This window comes from Acyrthosiphon pisum, chromosome A2, assembly GCF_005508785.2.
Source record: "Acyrthosiphon pisum isolate AL4f chromosome A2, pea_aphid_22Mar2018_4r6ur, whole genome shotgun sequence".
Lineage (NCBI taxonomy): Eukaryota > Metazoa > Arthropoda > Insecta > Hemiptera > Aphididae > Acyrthosiphon > Acyrthosiphon pisum.
The window spans coordinates 79,749,574-79,767,999 of NC_042495.1; the positions used below are offsets into that span (position 1 = coordinate 79,749,574).

Genomic DNA, 18,426 nt, shown 5'->3' on the forward strand with positions numbered 1-18,426 from the left:
AAAAAATATCTGTTTGAGTAGGTAGGTATTGGAATATCTGACCATCAATATGGGAATATTGTTGATGGTAGATACAAATCAACAAATCAATTTTAGAGACTTATATAATATATTTAGAGCATATTAGTTTATTATATAAATATATAATATAGTTTAAAAAACCCGTTGTGTTTCAATTTTCATAATTTATTTCGTCAATATATTGTAGGACTCTTAAAATCGTAACTATTGCGCCCAAATGATATAACTAATATACTGGGACTGGCTTGAAGACTGCAGACTGCAATGCAAATAAAGGCTCCAAGTTAGTTGGCTAGAATGAATTATGGGTAATTTATTGATGGCTTTTACATATTTTTATGATAATTTGATATTAAATATTAATTAGTTATAATTATCTAAATAGCAAAAATGAAAATCTGTCCGTTGGTAATCACATCAATCAATAACGGATGGACTGATTTGGCTCATTTTTTAAAAACAATTTGTCGTAATATTTTGAATTAGGATTTTACGTGAAAAAATAAAAAAGTTGCTCAGAAAATTGGAAAATTCGGGAAAAAATGAAAGGCATTTGATTTCTGTATAAACTGTTTTTTTATTTATAAATGGTTGCCAAGTTACATACCTATAGTATAATAATTGTTATTATAATTTGATATAATAATTTAAACTTATAATTTTGATATTAATTTTGGCCTCTATATTTTTGAACCGCGTTTGTTTATCTGAAATTCATAAACTCAAAAACTACTGGACCGTTTTCAATAAAAATTTATAGGTAGGTACCAAAAGATTCCTTAAGACTTATTTTTTCAATCCCTATACCCAGCTCCCAGATAGCTCACACATGGTTTATTTCAGCTTACGAAAAAAGAATATTTTATTTATTTATTTATTTATAGGGATTCCAGTGGTTGCATATTATATTACTATAATAATTAATAGAAATATGGCATAATATATATTGTTTTTTAGAAATATATTTATAAAAAAAAAAACAAATCTTTGACAACTCAGCAACGCTGAGCGGGATAGCTAGCTCTTAATAATACAATTATAATTAACAGTATTAGTTTTATTATATGATATGATTTTGTTATTTTGTTATCGATAATTTTATTGGCTAGAATTGTTTCACATATTCATCCAGCTATCCAGGGTTCATAATATATGGATGGGCATAAAATTGCTCTGCCACTGAGGTCCAGAAGACATGTCTAATGTTCAAAATATCTAAACATGCACCACCGAACAGGGTATAGGTACCGTTTAGCACATTTCCCCGATATTCAACGGCCCTGTTAATATGGACATTGGGCATGTATAGGAACAAACAAAAGCATAATATTAATACAACATGCACAAAAACAATACGATTTCTATCATTTACGAAGAAGAAGAATGGGTCGGCATTAGCAAGACAACAGCTGAGGCTCGTTAAAATAGTAATTATATTTGTGGCGTACCTACAGAGAAGCGAGACGAGAATGCGAATCGAGCGTGAACTTTGAAATCGACCTTGGTGGAGGCTGTGTTTTAATGAAAAATAAATTATTGCAAATAAATATTTATGAGTATTCTACTCGTATATACACAGTGGGTCGCTAGATATTACCGCTCATTTAGTTTGCCTCAAAGTGTATAGATAATATTATGGCAATTAATTATATAATTTATGTTATATGTACCTGTGAAGTGTAAGTTGTAACTTACTTGTATAATATGACAATTATAATTTGCATATAATAAAACTACCAATAGGTACTAACGGGGTCAAACAGTCTTATTATTTTAAATCTGAAACGATACAACTCAAACTTGATATACATTTTCAAAATAAATTATGTTTGCCTATACCTATAGTTAGATAAAATTTGAATTTTCAAAATGTTCTTCTTAGGCTTTAGCTCAATAAAATGCTAATATATATAGTGGGAAAAATCAATAAATTAAGTCCAATAAAATATAAATGTGAATAAAAGTTAGGTAAGTACTGAGCACACTTATTCCAAAAAAAACTATATACAAACTACAAACATTTATTATTATTCATACAAATCGTAAACTTTGACTGGTTACCTGTTTATTCGTTTAGCAATTTGCAATAATATTCTAATAACACAATGCATGATATCTATATAATACGGAACCTATACCTATCACTATTATATCTATATAATATTATTAAAGGCTTGCACACGACGATGTCGACGTCACGGTTACTCTTGACGGTAGTTTTGGTGTCTTCGGCGACGGCGGTGGTGTCGTACTACCCATCGGATCTCGCGCTCCAGGACAGCAATCTGAAGGACCAGTTGAAGGCGCAGCAGGAAGGCGGAAAAGCGGACGACGGCCTCGCGGTGGCGTACTTACCAGCCTACGCGATACCCGACGGGTCGCCGGTGGACCCGTGCGTGACATGCAGGCCTCGTCGGACCACGCACAATTGCCGGCGAATCACCGGGGACAGGCGTCCGGGTCGATCCAGCCCGACCTGCACCACGAGACGCTGCAGTACACCTCAATCCCGAACTGGACCTAAGAAACGCTTCAGCAGCTCTACGTTGTACCCTCGTTCTGCTGCTGCTGCTTCCTTGCAGTCCTCCACCGCTGGAGGCACGACGAAACGCAGCCCTCCTTCTTCCATCACCCGCATCAAACCGTGATGGACCGTAACGTTTCGAGTCCAACGTTTTGTGATAAACAACGCAACGCGTCTTTTATATTATTATATTAATTGTAATATTATTTGTAGACGCCTATTTATACTATTTTGATACATATCAATAATCATAATCGAGTGTTAGAAATGCAATGCTTTTTTTTTAGAAACCCTACGAATTACAATTTTTTTTAAATTGAAATACAGTCTTTATACGCATAGAAGGGGTGATCTTAAATTCATATTATATAAAAAGTGGAAAGTTGGTAACCTCTCTGTTGTATAGTACCTATAGGTGTCGACTGTCGAATAATCGAGTGTAAATCTCGCGTCATTGAGTAAGTCACTATAATGTATGCGTTTAATTTGAAGTCAATGATAAATTATTAAACAATTTTATGAACTTATAACTACAAAATAATGTGTACATTTTCATGATTATGACAAAATTCATAAAAATTCCAACTTTAAACGTTCATAAAAAATATCGGACAATTTATGAAGAACCTTGTAGATACTATATTTTTAAGGTTTTTGAGTTTTTGACACAGTGAAAAATTTAACATTTATAATACGTTGTACTACACACAATTTTAGGGACTGAGGTACACTATTATAAAACACATATATATATATACTATAAATCATATAATATGTATTGTAGGTAGTATATATCTGTGTTGTAAAATGAGAAATAAAAAAGTTGTATTATACATAAAATTTTCATTGTATGATAAAATAGGATCATTATAGTAGCGCACTCTTGTTTGTGATTTGGGATCACGGGTGTGTGAAGTGGGTCGTTAATCATCCGTAAGATCGCACTGCATTAGCCGTTTCTAGGTGAAAGGTGTTACAACATTATAATTTATAAATTAATATCAATCCGCCATAATAATATACATTCTAATACTATTGTTCATTTTATAATACTTAATGTACCAATAAATTGAGCAGGGACACCAATACACCATGTATTTTGTATATAGATTAATGGCTAATTAAATTCAACACAAAAAAGGTGGGCAAGTGGATGTCGTCTGCTACATAGTAGGTTACAATAGTGGGTCACCGTATAATGGATGGTATTAAATTTGAATTCAATGATATAAATATAAAATATCACTATATAAGAAAAATGATTCTGAGCGGAGACTGAATCTATGTATAAGATATATTATATATTATTTAGAACTATGGTATTAAAAAAAAAATTGACCTATGTAAATTACAAATTAATCATATCACAATATCCATTAGGTACTTATAAGTTATAACGCGTTATTCATCAACAACAAACTGTGATACTATCACAGATATATAATAGTATACTTTAGAAGTTTCAAGTACCCACGAATAATATTATACAATCACAACAAAATAACTAAAATAGTTAATTCTAGGTTTTTTAATATGTAATTTCGTCCAAATTTGAAATTAAAATTACTATAAAATTAAACTGTGCTTATGTACTTTATAGATTTTTTGGTAACAGAATTAACTACTTACGTGGAATCTTGTTTTAAATTTTCAACCCTTAGATATAAGAGTTGAACATTTTATAAACTTTTAACTACAAAATAATTATTCAATTTTAAATTTGATAAATTTTGTCAAAATTCGATCTTTAAATGCTTATAAAAAAAATTGTGCCGATGTATTTTTAATATTTTTTAACTGCTATTGTAACAATATATCAGGAGCCTTGTATTAAATTTTTACACTTTTTGGCCCAGCAGATAAAACTTAATTGATATTTATAGAAAAAAAAAACTAAAAAAATGTAAAACTGACAATGTCCGTAAACAGCTTAAAAAGAGTCAAATTATTTTAAAAATTGTATCGTGTATATAAAATGGTAATATAAACATTCAGTGAAATTTTCAGGTATCTACAGTCATTTGCTTTTTAATTACAACAAAATAAGAAAATCGTTGCATGAGAAATCGAGTGAATATCAAATGTTGTAAAAATTTAAAATACGAATTTCAAACGCTCATAAAATTTAATTTTACTTGCTTGAAGACATATTTTTTTTGAAATAGGTCGACAAACTTATGAGGAATCTTGTATTACATTTTCAAATCTTAGATTTAAAAAAAAAATTTTTCATGAATTTCTAACTAAGTCAAATAAATTTTTTACGAGTGTTTAAAATTAGATATTAGATACATGTAAATTAATAAATTCTCGTACAACAATTTTCTTATTTTGTTGTTTTTTATTAACTATTAACCATAGCTGTGATGTAAAATCGAATGCGTTGCGTGAAGAATTGCCGCCGATGATGTATAGACACGGTTATATTATTATAAAATACCTAATCATAAGAAGTTTTGGAAAATCCTTTCTTATGGCACATCTGTAGGCTGTAGTATATTAAAGATACGATTATTCCAAATTTCAAGAATTCAGAATACTACACAGACTGTTAATTAATAATTAATAATAATAATAATTAATAATATAATAATGTAATAAAACCCAACGCCCAAAACTTGGAGGAGCGACAGCTTCTCAATACCCCTTTCACCATGCCACAAGAATGAACCATAATATTGATGAATAAAAATTATACTAATATTACGATTTGTCAAAATGTATTTTAATGATTTGTGTGTTGAAATGTCAATAGTTTTATTGTTTAAATCAACTGAATATTGTCTTTATAAAATAATGTTAATTACAAAATATTGATTTGTTACATTTTTCAATTTCTTTTACAATAAAACCGCCTTGTATATCTATATCCTCAATGAACGCATCTAAATTAAATTCAACCTGTTTTATACTATTTGAAGACTTGAGTAATTTCTGACCATTAACATTAGTTACCTGCAAACCAAAAATATTAACTTCAGCATGAATTAATTTATAAAACTTATATTATATTTTAGAAATTACCTTAAAGTCAATTTTTTTAAATACATTAGGCTTAAAAACAACTCCTATCACATTGCCCCCATATGTGTCATGGAAGAACAATGCATACTCAGAATAGCTATCCTGAAATTAATAATTAATATTTTTAATAAAAATCATTGATATCATTTTACGGTATACATACCCTTAGCACATTTAATAACTCTTGAACTGGATTTAATCCAACGACTGGTATTTTTTCGTTATCTGCAGGCGGTTCTAATGAGTAAATTTTTGCCATTTTAGCATCAACTGCCATATGTCTTAGAGGATTCATTATGTTTCTTAATCTTATTAAAATATCATATTTTTCTAATGAAGGCCTAAATATTTGCTGTTCAATACAAAAAAGATTAGGATTAAATGGCTGTTTTTTTGTGGTTTATTTACTAATTAGTAGTTACTTTTAAATTTTCTACAGTGCCATTTTTTAATAAGCTTTCTTCAGCTATATCTAAAGCTTTTCTAGACAAATGCATAAGACGAGCAAGTATTGTGAATGATGGACTTTCTTTTGTCCACGCTGTACCATCTAAGTCATAAGGCGTAACTAGTAACATTGCAGGTCTTGAAGACATTTTTTGTTGGCTAGCAATAGAGCATTCCAAAGATGAAATATGATCTTCTAAATGAATAAAATTGATTATTAATAACCATAATGTTAAATTTTGTTGATATAAAATAATTAAGTACTTGGAATATCATTGTTGAAATTTATAACAATAAATTCTCTAAACCAATCAGTTGTTGCTAATTTGCGTAAAAAGTGTAGCAAACCAATAGTTGGTTGACATGTTACTTTAAATGGCTCTGGTTGTAAGAAGTAGCTAGCCACTAGCAATTCAATACACATTTCTGGGAAATGAAAATTATCAATTAACTGACTTCTAAGCCATCGTTTAGCTAAACAGCAAGTTGGACCATACGATGGGTATTGAGCACTAAGCCTAAAACAAATCACTAATATTAGTTTTTAAAAATATTAAGCTAAGTTTTAATTACCCGTGTAATGAGCTTGTTAATGTAGGTAATTGTACCATTGATCTTTCTAAATTCAGTGATTCTTCAGTATCTCTATACCGGATCATACCATCAGGCATGAGTTCTTTTTTAATAAGTGATAATTCACCAGGATAATAAATACGAAAACGAAAAACAAAACCATTCTGAAAGTAAAATATAAATTATCAAATATAATCAGTATAAATTAAGATAATATTTAGAACATACTTTCATTATGTCTATATGATCAACAAATGGTTGAGAAGTTAAATTGCAATCTTTCTTTAGCCGTGCTGCTAGATTTATGTAAAAAGCTGTAATCATTCTTCTAACAGCATTTAGTTCATTAGGCCATTTTCCACTGGATGCAAATTGTAATACACCTAAATTTAAAATAGTTTAATGAGAGTTATACTTAATTCAGATGTACACACCTTCAATTGGTTCAACAAGCCCAGGAGCAATTTTCATTTCCTCATCTGTCGGTGCCATTGTACAATTTCCTTTAGTCTTTCTTTGTTTTTTATTGTCAACATGAGTTCTAGATAATGGTGGTATAACATCAGCATATCTCAACACAGGTGATATTCCTTGAACTGAGCTTACAGTTAAAGGTAATCCTTCAAGTTGACGAATTAATTTTCCCACATCATTGAAATTATCAATACAACATAAACTTGCTGCTTCTCCAGTACCATAATCAAATCCAATTGGTACTAACTGACATTATAAAAAATTGATACATTATCTTATGACTTATAGTATTGAAAATATATAAATATATAATGGAAAAAATTATATAAATATTAAATACTTATGTACACTAAATATTATCAATTATTTATATACTTGTGCCGGAGAGAGAGCGCTTCTCATTCGCACAACCAAATGATCGCGCTCCACAGTTTCATACCCCAAATGTCTCCCACTCTACCACTTAGTAGCGCCCAGAAGCGATCTTTCACCAGCACAAATATAGATCATATTAATACCTAGAGAACTAAAGCAATAATGAATTAATATGAAATAATCATGCAAGTACACAGAAAAAAAAATTGGAGGGGAGGGTGTGGGTTATACATTTTTTTCAATTTAAATTACTATTTGAATGTTATAATATATAAGCATAAAATGCTTTGGATTTAAATTTCATGGGCCATTAGACCCTCATTATGTGTGTCAATGCTAACACTTTCTTAGGACCAATTAATAAAAATAAAGTGATAGTTGCAAAATTAAATTTATAATTTATATATACACAGATGTTGATATGTTAATGCATACTCACAAATGGGTTCTCTAAAACTGATTCAGCCTGATCAGCAATATAAATAAATTTTTCTGAAGAAATTGATAATTTATGAAAAAATACATAATGTACAATATCTCTTATTATACAACGCTTTTTACTAATAGCCACTTTATTATCAGACCACACAACTGCTTCACAAACATCTCCATCTTTAAAACGTCTTAATTGAGACTTCTCACCCCAAAATGAGCGAAATTCTTTAGCCTACAGTTGATAACATACATTTGAAATATTTATATTAATGTAAATTATAGTACTTTATAAAATACTACCTCAGGTAAATTTGCAATTGGACCACGTTCAACTACAGAATAAGCTTTTTGAGTATTTAACTTTAAACCAATTAAAAAATTACTAAATGGTTCTTGAGTTTTCCCAACAACAACAGGATCTTGAAAAACATTAAAACACATTTCGGTAATACGATCACCAAGACTGGAAAGTAATAACGGTTCTATAATTTGCTGGAATTGCAAGGCCAAATCTCCCCTTAAATCCAATTTAAATTTTTTATCACCATGCTGACAAACTATATCTTTTATTACCTTAATATCATTGAAACTAAAATAAATTAAAATTATGATTATTAAATATTATACATTAATAAACACTTATGAGTATGTATAACTACTTGATAAGATGATCAAACTGTTGAAGAAAAGAAGCTTTAGTTAAAAACAGACATGGGAATGAATTCATATTTGAGTTATCTAACATTTCAACAGCAAAATTACATTCGTTTTTAATCTGTAAAAATAAATTAATAAATAATGTTGATTATTATAAATAAATAGAACTTTAAATTAAACTTACATGAATGTAGTTCGATTTAAAAACATTGGCACACAAATTCAAATACCCAGAAGAATCGACAAACACAACTTGAAATGAAGAATGAAAATCGGACATTAAAGGTAATTTAACATCTTTTTTGATTTCATTATCAACTAAAGTAATACCATCAGTTAGCCAATTAGATTGTCCTGTAATAAAATGTTTTTTTAATTTTCTAATTAAAAAATTTTTAAAAAAGTAACATACCAAAATTTAGCCAAACATTTCTTATTATTTGATAGCTACTCATAAATTTGTTTATTTTATGTTTTTTAAACAAATACACTACATACATAGATAATATATAGTTGGTGATATTTCCAATCCCCTAAAAGTGAAATAAAATACACGAAACTTTAAATTATTATCCATATAATATATATTTGCGTCATATAATACTAACTCCAAGATTTTTTTGTACAAGCCAAATTTTTAACAAAATCAAAGCATCTTGAACATTTTGATTGATATCAAAGATTTCTTTCAGTAAACTTTCACTTTCATCCATTACCAAATCTTGTAAAATTAGTGAATTGTAATAAGGTGTTGAATTATTTTTTGAGTCTATGTTACCTATACATTTTTACCAATTTTTACATTTCATATTTAAAAAAAATAAAAATATATATTCAAATTACCATTTTCCACACTTGTATTAAAATACCATTGACAATTAATATTACTGGTACTTGGAGAAAACTTAAGTAAACTGTAAATATCTCTTTCAGGAACAACTCTTAAACAAAAACAGCACTTTTTACCTAAAGTGCCAATTGGTTTTACAATAAGTGCAGGTAAATAATATGAATGACTCCCAAAAGAAAATTGTAAATCATCATTGTCAATCATAAATGGTATTTTCATTAGTTCTTTAGCAAGGCAGTACAGGTAAAAAGCCTTTTTACGTAAATATTTTTCATCAGCATAGTCTTTTTTATGGAAAAATGTCTAAATAATTCATTAACATTAATACAACTAATAATTTCAGTTTTAAATAATTTATAATATACTTACTTTACCCATTACAATTGATACATCAACTTTTATTAATGGCATTATTGATGTTCCCAAAGAATGGGAACCAACAATTTTAACAGAACAAGGCTTGGTAAAACGAAAAGTTCCATCAGTATTATTTTGAGGGTTTAGATGGAATGGTGCTCTAATTTCAGATGTACTCATATTTGATAATAATTCCTGAAAACAAACATAATTAAATATTATTTCAAACCAAAATAGACTAAAGAGAAACGCAAATTATTTTCACAATTTGGGTATCTTCTAAACATTATGGATTTTTCAATTTTTTGGTAATGAAAAAATGTTAAACTAAGCCAACTATAAGTTTAACATTACAAAAACTGTAAACAATATCAACATAAAAACCTAAATAATAGAGAACACTAAATTTATATTATAATCAGAATTTGTCAACCATACTTAACTTTTAAGTTCAAAATTAATTTTCAAATTAAAGTATTCAAATTTTTTTAATTGATCCATTGAATGGTAGAAATTTGATTTTGTGGTATTTTAATGCAAAAAAATTATGTAGGTAGTTTGGTAGAAGGGAATTAAGTTATAGTAATTATTTTATTATTAATTTATTGATAACTTGATTTTTAGAAATTTAACAATAGGTAACAGTCGTTTCAGGCTCAAAAATATTCAAACCAATAAAATTAGTAGGTATAACATTTATTTGGAAAAAAATTATATTAGGGTTGCTAAGATAACAAACTGTATTATTTTAAACTATATTCTCATGTTTCAACACACAATAAAAACCATACACCTAATGGCTAGTGTCACTCAGTGTGTCAATAAGGTAAGCGGATTAGTGAAATTTAAAAATAAATTATTTAATACAAATTTTACTAAGTAATAGCTATTCAGTGAAAGTACTTTTTTATAATTTGTGGTGTCCATATCTTGTAACACAGCTATGCTAAACTTATTAAACCATTCTTGAATTTTGTCTAAAGTAGATTGTTTTGGTTTTACTTCTTTCAACATTTCATCAATTTGCATACGAAACATATTTGATAAGAAAAGGTTTTCCGTTTCCCGGAGCTTATTCAACTCTTCAGCCGTAGGTGGCTTAATCCTCTTTCCTCCTTCAGGGTTTTGTTTCTTTTTACGTTTCTTGCCATACTCGTCACCGGTGGTCGGCTCCATCATCGGAACGGTGTCCAAAGTCATAATGAAAAAAGTCAACTGATAGTTTTAAAGGGTGAAGTCAGCAAATGAGTCTCGTAAAACAATACAGTTGAACAGACGGCCTGAATGAGAGTATGAGATGAGAGTGCAATTGAACGTGCACGTGTTTACTTCGAGGATTCCACAGTTTAGGGTTTCGTTGATAACTAACGAAAACAAATGATAAAATGTTTATTAAACGATAACAGTCAATATCTGCCCACAGTGCAGCCGTGTTGACGATTAATGGCCGTTTACGATGGTGCACAGTTAGTATAAACCTCTTTGGTAGCGATTTTCTGCCATGATACGCCCCCACCATTTCGTTGTTATCACAAATTGCAATCATCATCTCCTGAAATCGCGTTGAATTCAGAGAATTATTATTTTTTTTTTTCAATAAGCGCCCGTATTCGCCAACAGGTAGACGTCGTTATCGCTCACGATCGTTTTCCTCCGTCTCCGTCGCCGAATTGCCGATTAATTATATTATATGATATTATATTATTATTGTTTTTACCGTCAACAGCGTTAAGTGCAATATGTACACCTTATAGTATAAGGCTTATACCGTTAATCGACAGTTCGCCGCCGTCGTTTTATTAGTTTTTTTTATGATCGTTCGTCCTGTTAGCGGTGCTGCTGTCGTCGCAAGTGCGTGCCAATGGTTCCGATATTTCGTCTAGGGTTTTGGTTTTCGTGACGATATAATGTCACGAATGTCGCGCGATACGTAGTATGTTATTATAATATAAATAGATTCGTGTGGTTTATCTATATTATAGAATTTTTTTCCTAGCTGCTCCCCCTTGGTAACGATTTCCCGCGTGAGCCCGCAGTGATGAGAAAATGTTAATTGTATTATATCAATTGCGCATCGCGTCATGAAAATGTAGTGCTCGCGTTTAAATGAAATTGTGTTAATGCCCAAGTGAACGTGTAACAGCTACCGTTGCTCTTCGTCCGCGAAATAAAGTGTCCGTTTTTTTGGGCTGAACGATTGTCCCTGGAAAGTGATCTAACGCTACAGCTTCGTGGACAATGGCAAACCCCAGAAAGTTTAGCGAAAAGATCGCTTTGCACAATCAGAAACAAGCAGAGGAAACCGCTGCTTTTGAGAAAATCATGCGCGAAGTTTCTGATGCCACTACTGTCAAAGTATGTTGACATGATGAAAGTATATACAATGACTCGTTTATTCTTTTCTTATCCCTTACCTCCAACCACCCCTCACCCACATCAATAAATGTTACCCTGAGTATGTGCAGACTTTTATTATACCCAACTGTACCTTACAGGAACCACTGAATAAAAATAATGATGGGCTCATATACCTATTTCATTTACTGAACATAGAAATAAAATAATCACCATTATTGTTTGTCTTCAAATTATTGATTTATTGTTTAATTAAAATTGGGACCCTAGATATTATAATTATTATTCAATACCTATCAAGAAGGTTCCTACCTCGGTTCCTACCTAAGTAATTAATAATAATTAGAATCATCTAAATGTATTTAGTCAATTCAAATGCGTTAGTTTATTAATTTACTATTTTGCAAACTGTAAATGAGTTGTAGGTATTTTATGTATTATCATATACCTATTACATACATTTTTCATATCTAGTCTATTCATTGCTATTGAAAACTCTAGTTTGTTCTGTTTACTGAGTAGGTACCTACCTATTTAAAATGTTGTATCTGAATCCTATCAATGAATCGTGTTTTTATCTTATACCTTTTGTAATTTATAATTTTCAACACGGTTTGTATATCTACAACCATGATTTTCAAATATTGTGGACTGCCATAGGTACAATATAGATTAACAAATGAGTTGGTAACTGAAAGTCGAGCTGAAAGTGTAAACCATGTAGAAATTCGCTAGACTAAACCGGTGCATTATTTTTCACACCGGTTTAGTCTAGCGAATTTCTACAATCATGTTTATTAAGTACCTACTTAAATACCTATCTAAATGTTTATAAATTATATATACTCAATTGTAGGTTTCATTCCAAATTTCCTCCTAACTGCAGCAAATAATTGTTTATACCTGCCCCTGTTTATACTTAATATTATTATTAGATAATTTATAAACTACACTTCGATTGATTCTAAATTTTTTGTCTCTTAACAATATTGGTATATCAATATACCATTTAAACTGTAATTATGTAATCTATAACATTAATATATTAGGTTTATACAGTTATGTATTGTAGGTTTGTAATTTTGTAAACAAACATGTAAATAACTACCATTTTTTTTTAAACTTATTGTAACTTATGTTGGTACTTTTTATATTTTAATATAAATGATTAAATGAATTATGTACTAATCATATATAGGTATACTTAATAAAAATTTATTTTGAAACTGATCTTTTAGAAAATTGTTATGGTCAAAAATAATTTGTTATTATTATAAAATTTATGATAAAATCGGTATAAATATAAATTATAAATATTTTGTATTTTCCTCGGTATTTTCGCATCATAACGCGTGGGTAAAACATTTTTATTTTTATTTTGGTTTGGCTGATTGTCCACCGTCCTCGGCTTCAATTCATCATCAGAAATTACTATTTATAAAATTATTATAACTAGGGTGCGCATTTTTTCTGAATTGTCTAAACATTGTTTTCTAAGCAATACATTTGATACATCAACAAATTGAAAATTTTTATTTTTATTTAGCATTTTTTCGTGATTTTTGGACATATTATTATGGTTTGAAAGCATTATTTGTACATTTTATAAGAACTTAAAAAAAAAATTGTTATAATTTAATAATATTTCTATATTTATTACATATTATGTATTTATGTCTGATATGACTTCAGTTATATAAAACACCACTTGCTAATAACTGTCGAAGTTTTTTATTTGAAAATATTATATAGCATCCTCGATAGCATCTAATTGATCAGTGATGTAATGAAACACAAAATAGGTATAACGAATATACTTACCTCTCTAAATTTTATTTTATATTCATTTAAATTGGCTTTTAATTTTTCTGGGAGTATTATTAAGCTTTGTTACGTTATTTGTGTATTAAATTGTATTTTTTAAGGCAATTTTCTTGTATTTAAATCCACCCCTATTTATAACTTGATCTGACATTTATTATACCATTCGATTAATATATCCACGTCTAGCCAACGAGTAAATATAACCTAACCTGTTTTCTTAATAACCATTTAAGTTATAGTTAGTATATTACTAACTAGGTAGGTACCTATTAATAAATTGAAAATCAAAAACCATTATTTTTTTTTAAATACCTGTTTAGTATTTAGTATTTACTAAACATTTAAGTACTTTATATTATATTGTAAATATTGACAAATTTTTAATAGGTATGATAAAAAGTTTAAGTGAATTCATTATTCAACAGTCAATAGTTTGGACATACCTAATATCTTGCTAGTGTACAATTAGAAGACCAAGAAAAACGCGTATTATTTAAATGCTTATATATTTGTGTTTAAGTTAGGGAGTTAATTACTCCTCAAGATAATTACTGTGAGTACCTATCTATGCAAAATCAATTATTACCAACTATATACCTACCTATGTATTGTATTTAATAAATATCTAAATAGTACCTAATCTAAGGTATTTGAGTATCAGCAGGCTTGATTTAAAATTATCTGATGTATACAATTTTGGAATACTCAAATACCTACTCTTTCTGGCTAGGTATAATTTTTTTGCTTCAAACTAAATTTGATTTACTTAGATTCAACACTGTTTAAAATGTGGTTGAAACTTTTTTGATACTTACATAGGTGTATAACAAATATTAGAGTTAGGTTGGTTTGTCAGTACCGCCAACTAAAGTTGGCAACATTGTTGCTCATGTGCGGTAGTTTTAAGTGGATGGTGGATTAAGATTTTATTCATTTAATCACTGTTTGGTTCTTGTTTAATGCCATGTGAAACCAGTGGTCGGGACGCTACTGTTTTTTTGTAGCACGCTAACGCTACTGCTACTTCCCCAAAAAGCAGCTCGCTATTGCTAAAGCTACTTTTTTTTTAAATGTAGTACGCTATTTCTAACGCTATTGTTTAAATGTAGAGCGCTTCTTTTTTGCTACATATTTTTTAAACATTTTTTTTGATTTATTAAGATATTCACTTGAGTACTTGGTCATTATTTGTTAATGCTTACCCCTATTTTCTAGTAATTTCGAAAGGCAGGTATATTCAATCTATCTCATGTATTTTTGCAACAAAACTCAAAACAGAAAAGCCATATATTGAAAATTGCCAATTAGTAGTTTGTACTGATTAGGCATTCGGTCACTGGGTGAAAAGATTTCATACAGCAAGGGGATTAGTGATTACAAAGAATTTTGATTTGCTAAACATTTTTTAAATAAGTTGGTGGCAAGCATGGATCTAGAACATCTTACGCTCCGCTGTATAGTGTAAGTGTCAAGTGGACCTAGTCGTTGTGTAGGTCATTGTGATGGAAGTTTTAAATCTGAATTCAATGATACATAGAATCTAAAATACTGTTTTTTTGCATATAAAATTTAATACTTAAAAGAAACACAGAAAATGCTGAATGCCGAAAATAAAAATAATGATAATAAAATCCTAATATATTAATTATTATTTATGGTTCTATATTCAATAATATAAAATATAACATTGTAATAATGCTCTTATGATTATAGTCTTATCTATAATCTATGATTACCGATAGTGGATACGGATTAAAACCGAAAAATTCAAAAATGCACTTGTCTAGTCATCTAAATAAATAAACATACATCATAATATTTTAATTATCATAATATAGGTTAGAAGTAGCGATATAAAAATGAAAATTTTCGCTACGCTAAATGTAAATTTCTAGCGCGCTATAGTATTTCGCTCGGTATTTCGCTACATTGTATATATTGAAACAACGCTATATTAATCGCTACATCTAAAGTAGCGTGCTACTTCTGACCACTGTGTGAAACTGATTTATAATGAGTAAGTGCAACTATAAATAGTCTTACAAACCACGAAAATAGCATTTTTTTAAGACAAAAAGATGTTTGTTGCTTTTGTTGTCAGTGGCGTTTAAATTTTCATTTAATGTGCATTGTCTAACTAAGAAAAAAAAATGTATCATTCATAAATAAAGATATAGGTTTTTATCCTGTGAAAAGTATAGTTTTATACATCTAAAAAGTGTTTAGTTTTATCACTATTTAAGCTGGATAATTATTGATCATTCACTCTATAAACATACACCGAGTTACCGTGTAATGCATTTTTTTATTGTTTAATATACGTATAGGTTATAGTAATGGCATATAATATTGATGTAGTAATATTTATGTTATGTTTTTATTATATAATATAGGTAACAAAAATATAGCAGAAATGTATACAGGGTAATTAATTTCAATGTGTTCCTAATGTATTATATAAATGTCAGTAATGTATTATAAGCCTTCAATACCAAATGATTAGGTAACTATTGGGGAAGCAGACAAACAAAACGCGCTCTGGTGGAAACAATTTGTACCTTCCGATTTGGGATGTTTAGATATAGTTTTATATTGGTTATTTTACTTTTTATAATAAATTAATTTTGCTATCGAAACTTTATACGCTTTTATAGTCAACTGTATACAGTGGTAGTACAGTTTCTACTAATATTATCTAATACATTTAAACACACTTCACTTGAAGCAAAATGTCGGGAAAATACATATACAATCTCCAGACCCACGTTAGGGGGAACCCACCAAATCATTAGTATGATAGGCATCGATAGCACTCCCATTGTTAATCTGCCTTCCCAATAATTTATAATTATTATATTTGTATCATCATCTTTATTATTGAAAACAGTATCTACTTTCAATTTTTATAATCGATATAGAATAGTATACATCATTTTCAATGTTCAATTCTAAAAAGAATATTAAAAAAAAAAAAACTATGTGCAAATCTAATGTAGAATATGACTTATAACCTTAGCAATTTGTATTTTAGACTAAAAGAATAGAGAGGGATAAAAATGTGTTATCTATTTTTGATGACACTTCTCAACTCTTCCAATTTAAAGTTGAGATCATTATATTTGTAATAAATATATAATGAATTAAATAATAGTGATCTGTACACTTAATTGCATACCCATCAAAAATTAAAAATATATATCTTCCTATAAATCATATTTGAATTAATGTTAAAACTGTAAAATAACATTTTAAATAGAAAGTTGATACAAACACTTTAAATTGAATATTAAAAAGTATGGGATATAATTTGATTAAAAGTTTAATTATTTAAAGGTCATTCATAAATTATGTTTTGGACCATACTAATTAGTGGCATCAAAGTCCATACTAACGATCAACATTTTATGTATATTATAACTTTGTTACGAGCATGAGTATATTTAAGCCATGATTATGAGTAAATGTATATTAAGGTAGGCACCTCTAAATAAAATATTTGAGATATTGAGGCCGTGAAGTTTTGAAATGGCCTGATTATATTTTAAAAACTTTGGCGCCACTGATACTAATTGTTTTTAGTTAACAAATTCCACCTTGACAATCCAATATGTTCCTAGGTGATAATTTGTAATGTTATACAATTAAACAGGCAGAATATATAAAATAATATAAGGAATTATGTGTATAAATGTTACAGTAATTTTTAGGGATTGCATTATTTTTTTAATTATAACTTTAAATGAAGGATAAATTAATTGATATATTATATAGGGTTTTATATTTATCTAATAAAAGTATATGTCTCTGTTTATATATTTAAAAACTGAAGTACTTACCTGCTATGTCATGAAATTGTGCATGTCAAATGAGTGTTACACGGTAAAGTTGCCAGTATATTGACTGTCAAGGTAAACATTAAAACAGTCTACAAATGTAAAATAAAAATAAATAACTGCTGTTTGAATAAAATAATTACATAGTTAGAAATGTGCTTTATACATTATCTTATCTGCCAGCAACTTAACATAGCAGCTTAATATTTTAATCAACATTTTTTTAAATTCCTTTTAAATATAAATGTAAAAGCTTCTATGTTACATTTAAAAAGCTAGACTAGATACAGACATATTATGATTATTAGTTACTCAACTAATCAGCTCCCTCTGATTACCTTAATGTAAAATCTATATATCCTTATTATAGAATTGAGAGCAATACAATTTAAAAAAAAATTATTATTTCATTTTAGATTTTAAAGTTGGATGATGTATAAGATAAGAGGACGGACTACTCATGATGTGATACTCGTGTGTTGTCTCCGTCTTAAAAGTGTGTAACATACCAAATTTTATGCTCAGCAAAACACGTGTAAAACCGTAATTTAAAAATTAGACTGAATTTACCTCTTATAAAATCTAAAGGTAAGATTATTGTCTAGATCATAACTCACTTTAAAATTAATCTATATATATAAAAATGAATGTGTGTGTGTCCATGTTACCATGGCAAC

The 18,426-nt window shown here is 28.8% G+C and overlaps 2 protein-coding genes across 8 annotated transcripts in view; one reads left to right on the forward strand and one right to left on the reverse strand.

Moving 5' to 3' along the window:
- Positions 1-5,246: 5,246 nt before the first annotated feature.
- LOC100165268 (nucleolar protein 6) lies at positions 5,247-11,112 on the reverse strand. The gene is made up of 17 exons (XM_001950263.5): positions 10,641-11,112; positions 9,750-9,932; positions 9,374-9,683; positions 9,139-9,308; positions 8,943-9,063; positions 8,715-8,884; positions 8,533-8,648; positions 8,174-8,462; positions 7,878-8,105; positions 7,024-7,309; positions 6,818-6,972; positions 6,590-6,753; positions 6,281-6,534; positions 5,992-6,212; positions 5,733-5,921; positions 5,570-5,671; positions 5,247-5,500 (listed from the first exon to the last, which is right to left on the reverse strand). Exons 1-17 carry the CDS (start codon positions 10,935-10,937, stop codon positions 5,345-5,347), a joined length of 3,411 nt encoding a protein of 1,136 aa, XP_001950298.2. The 5' UTR covers positions 10,938-11,112; the 3' UTR covers positions 5,247-5,344.
- A 211-nt stretch (positions 11,113-11,323) lies between these two features.
- The window catches only part of LOC100568914 (CREB-regulated transcription coactivator 1), a 72,948-nt gene continuing 65,845 nt past the window's right edge, over positions 11,324-18,426 (forward strand). For 3 of the 7 annotated variants that reach the window (XM_029490180.1, XM_029490182.1, XM_029490183.1), the window contains exon 1: positions 11,324-12,092. In XM_029490180.1, coding sequence (XP_029346040.1) covers positions 11,976-12,092 — 117 coding nt within the window. In that variant the 5' untranslated portion in view covers positions 11,324-11,975. The remainder of the gene's footprint in view (positions 12,093-18,426) is intronic. The other 4 variants (XM_029490184.1, XM_029490185.1, XM_029490186.1 and 1 more) reach the window with 2 other exon arrangements.